At 53.5% G+C, this 4761-nt stretch overlaps 1 protein-coding gene across 2 annotated transcripts; it reads right to left on the minus strand.

Moving 5' to 3' along the window:
• Positions 1 to 394: 394 nt before the first annotated feature.
• TMEM74B (transmembrane protein 74B) lies at positions 395 to 4507 on the minus strand. 2 transcript variants are annotated; one of them, XM_011979862.1, is made up of 3 exons: positions 4112 to 4507; positions 3580 to 3757; positions 395 to 1400 (listed from the first exon to the last, which is right to left on the minus strand). In XM_011979862.1, the coding sequence occupies exons 2-3, from the start codon at positions 3608 to 3610 to the stop codon at positions 661 to 663; spliced, it is 771 nt and encodes a 256-aa protein (XP_011835252.1). In that variant the 5' UTR covers positions 3611 to 3757; positions 4112 to 4507; the 3' UTR covers positions 395 to 660. The 2 variants fall into 2 exon arrangements, with proteins under 2 accessions (XP_011835252.1, XP_011835251.1); XM_011979861.1 differs by having other exon boundaries at positions 3580 to 4283.
• Positions 4508 to 4761: the final 254 nt, after the last annotated feature.

The following is a 4761-nucleotide window of genomic DNA, read 5'->3' on the forward strand; positions in this document are numbered from 1 at the left end:
GAATGGTTAGTGCCTGGTGGATGCCTTCCTCCCCTGGAGGGGTGACTGGAGACAGAGACTGGGTTCCCATTCCCAGGGAAGAACTAGAGGGACCTCAGGGGTCATCCAGTCCAACCCCCTCACTTGAAGGCAGGGCAACTGAGGCCTGGTGAGGGTAGGATCACAGTTTAGTCAGTGGGGGTACTGGGGGTCACTCTGGTGCTGACTTTTCCCCTCATCATGAAGCCACCTCCCACCTTAGATGGTCAGGGCTGAAAGGGACCCCTCAACACCCTCACTCAGCCGATAAGGACAGAAGAGGTCCCTCACTCCCAAGGCATGAGGGAACGAGATGGGCAACCTTTCAAACAGCTCCCGGTCTTCAGAAATGCCAAGAAACCTCATCCTCCAAGAGCAGCGGTTTCCAAACTTTTGTATTTTTAGCAGCAGAAGCCATCCTCCAAACAAAACCGTATGCAAAACCTCAGCTACAAAACAGACCAGTGGGCTGCTTGCCCATGTGGGGCATGGGCTGGGCCCCGAGCTCTCCCTCCAGTACCCAGTACTTCTTCCACAAGCCCCTATGTGAGCTCAGTTTGAAACCCCAGGCCTTGGCGGGGGGGCGGGTGTGGGGAGATCTTGTGGCACTGGAGCTAAAGCAGCCAGATAAGGTGGGAGTACTTAAGACCTCTGGAGGGTGTGGCTAGTCTCTGAGACCTGGACAACTTCATTCTCCACCAGGGCCTGGCCCCCATCCCCATTGAGCTGTCTCATGCGCAGGTTAATGGAGCCATAGGTCTTCCTGGAGCCCCTGCCGGGGACGAAGGTCCTCCGGCGGTACAGCTCGCCCTTGCACAGGGAGACCATGAGCAGCACCGACAAGAGCATGCCGCCCACCGTGAGCAGCCCCAGGCCTGCGATGATGCACTTGTCCAAGTGGGAGCCTAGGCGGGCGTAGTACATTTCTAGTCGTTCCATCTCTCGCGCTGTCACTGTGTCCGGATTGACTCGAGCCTCACGGGGGATGGCGTATGCTGTCACCACCAGAAGAATCCCACTCACCAGGAAAACAAGGGCGGAAACAAAGCCATAATCCACCGGGCGACTCACGGGCTCCAGGCCTGGCCCCTCCTCTGAATGCAGGGACAGATCATCCCGTTGGGATCGGGGCAGTGAGGAGACACCCCCAGAGGGACTGGGTGAGCTGCCCAGTCTCGTGTTCCCAGGGTTCTGGAAATGGGTCTCGTGCTCCTCTGAGGAGAAGCAGGCATTCTCCACACCCTCCCTGGATGGGGCCACCGGGCCCAGGGGAGCTGATCTCCTTGGGGCTTGAGGACCATTGCTCAGTGTCTTCAGTTCCAGACCAGGGGGAGATGCCATTGGGAAGGAGGGCCCCAGCTCATCCCTTGGCCCCTTGGCAGCTGGAAGAGAAAACAGAAAGTCAGTTGAATGTAGCAACCTCTCCCTGTTGTGGAGGACATCACACCAGTCCCCAAGCACATGAAGGTGAGTCAGGCACGATTCCCACTTGGGGGTGTCTGCCAGACAGAGGGGAAGACAGGGAATAAGACAATGACAGAACAGTGTGATCCGGGCCCAGATCCCACTCCACCACCAGCTGGGGTATGGCTGTGGGCAATTCACTAATCCTGTCTTGGCTTCAGTTTCCCCACCTATAAAATAATCCTACTACTCCCCTCTAGTTCACAAAGCTGGAGTAGGATTGAGATAACCTATGCAAAGTGCTCAGAACCCTGAGTGCTCAGTGTTAGCGATGAGCTCCTATTACGATGGAGGGAATGTAGATAGCGTGAACATCAGGCTCAAATCCCAGCTTCACCACTTGAGCTTGGGCAAGTGATGTGACCTCTCCAGATTCGGTCTTCTTCTTATCTGTAAAATGGTAATGAATAAAATGCCTCCCTCATGAGGCTGTTGTGAGGATTTCATAAAATAGTGCATGCAAGACCCTGGCCAGTGCAATCCATGAACCTTGTTGTATGAGGGAAGGATGACAGAGGTGGGGGAGGGGGTAGAAATGCAGAAGTTGTGGGAACAGAGGAAGGGAAGTTTCTGGGAGTTGGTGGCATTTGAGCCAGATCTCAGAAGATGAATTGGATATTTCCCAGCAATGGAAGGTGATGAGGGCATTCTGGAAAGGGGAACAGACTGCCTCAGAGGCCAGCTGGGGCCGGCTCACAAAGGACTCTGAAAGCCAGGCCAAGGAGCCTGAGAGCCATGCGAGCTGAGGAGCTGGAGCGGGAAGTGCTGACATCTGCCTCGGCTTCAGAAGAAAGGAGGACTGATGGGATGGGAGTGGGCAAAGTGGAGGACGGGGGTCCAGCAAGGAAGCCAGCAGGTTGGGGATGGCATGGCTGAAAGGGCCAAGAGGAAGGGGCAGACTGGAGAGCCATGACTAGGTCAAAGCCAAATGCTTTTATGTAAACAAAAGGGTGGGGACCTGGACTAGGACCACAGGAGGGGAAGCAGGAGGGAGAGGTGAGAAGAGGGACACTGTCTGTGCTGCAAAAGGACTTACCCCACCCAAGAACCTGAACACACACCCACCCAGACACAGACAGCACATGTGCATTCCCGCTGAAGGATACTGACTGACAGCCCGGGGACCATATTTGGCTGACAGAAGTTTTGCTTTGTTTTGTTCCTGGCCTGTTCATTTGTTTTTGGTGAATTAGTTGCAAATGTATAAAAAGCAAAAGATTTTAGATTTTACATTTTAAATGTTGGATTCCTGGCTTCTCCTGCAAAATGAAAGAATCTGGCCACTTTAGGCCCCCGTTCCCTTATAACACTCACCTGGAGTTGGCAATCGGGGCTCTTAGATCTAGCCTCTCCCTGGCAGGTCCTACCTCAGCCCCCTTCCTTGCCTGGCATGTGTCATTCCTGATCCACAGCAGAACTGCATCATTCTTTGTATATACTGATGGCCTGAGGGCACATGCACATACACTCAGAGCCCTAGGCACACAAGTCCACGGGCTACAGAGACCCCCAGGTGCAAAGTGGCTCGCATGCTCCAGTGTGTCTACACACACATACATGCACACACACATGATTCTCTGCATTCTCATGTTGGAGTTTATTCTCCAGTGCACTGTGGTTCTCTCTCTGTCTGTCTCTCTCTCTCACTCTCTCTCTCTCTGTGTGTGTATGTGTAAATATGAGCAAATGAAGTGAGGATGAATGGAATGAATGAATGAAACTCAAAGAGCCTCAGTGCAGGAAGACATGTTTTTCAATCTTTCTGACCTTCCTGTCAATATGGACTAGCATCAGACACCTCCTCTTAGCACATATAGGGCCTTTCATGTGAGTACAAAGCTCCTTTCCCTTTACAACCCGTTTCTATCACTACATCTCTCTTTCCAGAGTCCCATTTTAGTAAATGTTTACCAAGCACCTACTAGCTGTTAAGCCGTGTACCCGACACTTCACGCAGGAGTATCTCATATCACCCTCCCCAGCCCCACGATCCGGAATTACTGTCTCCATTTACATGGCCAAGATCCCATGGCCTGTATGGGAGGGTGGGACAGGAATTGAATGCAGGTTCCCTAAGAATTATTATCACGTACAAACCTGCAAACTCATACCCCTGTGCTGGTGGCATCACTCCACCAGCCTTCCCTGGCTCTGCATCCCTCACTCATAGACCCTTCATTTTATCTGGCTGTTTAACAGCAACCGTGAGCACCTTGAGAGCAGGGATAAGTTTCAGTTCCATCTGGGTCCCCAGCCTGGGCCCAGACTCCTCTTACTTTTCCAGTGAATAGACAGAAAAAAAAGATGTGTTTGTTGGTTGGCTTTTTACTCTTAGCACCAAAAACATTTTCCTGAGTGCCCAGCCACAAACAGGTACCAGCAGTGGGTGCCATGTGGGTGCTCAGAAGTGGCCCCCAACCACACCCTCAGCACCTTCCACCCAACTCAGCTCCTGGAGTGGCCCAGGAACCCCTTTCCCAGACTGACATGTTGATGCCTCCATAACCTGGAAGAAATCTGGGGCTCCCACATTCTGGGAGCAGGGCACTCCTTCATGCTGCAGGACCCCAAAACTTTTTTCTTAGGATGCCACAGTGAGAGGGCAGAGAAAAAAGAGGATTCCTCTCACCCAGAGTTAGGACATCTCTCTGTTTCATGCACAGGTTCAGAGATACTCACCAGTTACACAAAGGCCGTGCCCAATTACCCAAACAGAAACAGAAACACACCAACTGACACAGCTGCTCCTGCCCACCGTTCACACCCCACGACCCCACCAGTCACTAATTTCATCTGCAGTCAGACAGGTCCTGAAAGGAACACTCCAGTTCCACACTCACTCCCCCAGCAGCTGTTCCCACAGCAGTACCCACAGACACCCAGAAGCCACGTAGTGTGACCCTCAGATCTTCCGGCCACACGATTACCTATACCCTGGGAGGGGGCAGGACTGGTCACACGCACGCGCGAGTACACACACACACACACACACACACACACTCTCTCAAGTGCCCCTGGGAGTAAGATTCAAGCCAGATCCACCAAGACCCGCAGGGGCCCAATACCCCACCCATCGCGCGCACAGACACCCGGAGAGAGGGACGCACAGCGGCTGTGGATGAAGCTTCACAAAACCCAATCGATAGACACACGCACGAGTTGTACACAAAGCCTTGGGGCGCGTAGATACGCACACGCAGGTCCACGCTGTTGTACCCAAAGTTGCGCGCAGAAAGCCCCAGCACGCCGGCTGCCCACTGCGCCCGCTCCCGCCGGCCC

The sequence above is a fragment of the Mandrillus leucophaeus genome, unplaced genomic scaffold, assembly GCF_000951045.1.
Source record: "Mandrillus leucophaeus isolate KB7577 unplaced genomic scaffold, Mleu.le_1.0 Scaffold206, whole genome shotgun sequence".
NCBI classification, from domain to species: Eukaryota; Metazoa; Chordata; class Mammalia; order Primates; family Cercopithecidae; genus Mandrillus; species Mandrillus leucophaeus.

Excerpts from the sequence above, each read along its gene's own strand:
- TMEM74B (XM_011979862.1), bottom strand. The coding sequence starts at position 3,610 with ATGCCACCAGCACAGGGGTATGAGTTTGCAG. Across the intron at positions 1,401-3,579 it reads ACAGGGGTATGAGTTTGCAG|CTGCCAAGGGGCCAAGGGAT; the intron begins GTTTGTACGTGA and ends TTTCTCTTCCAG.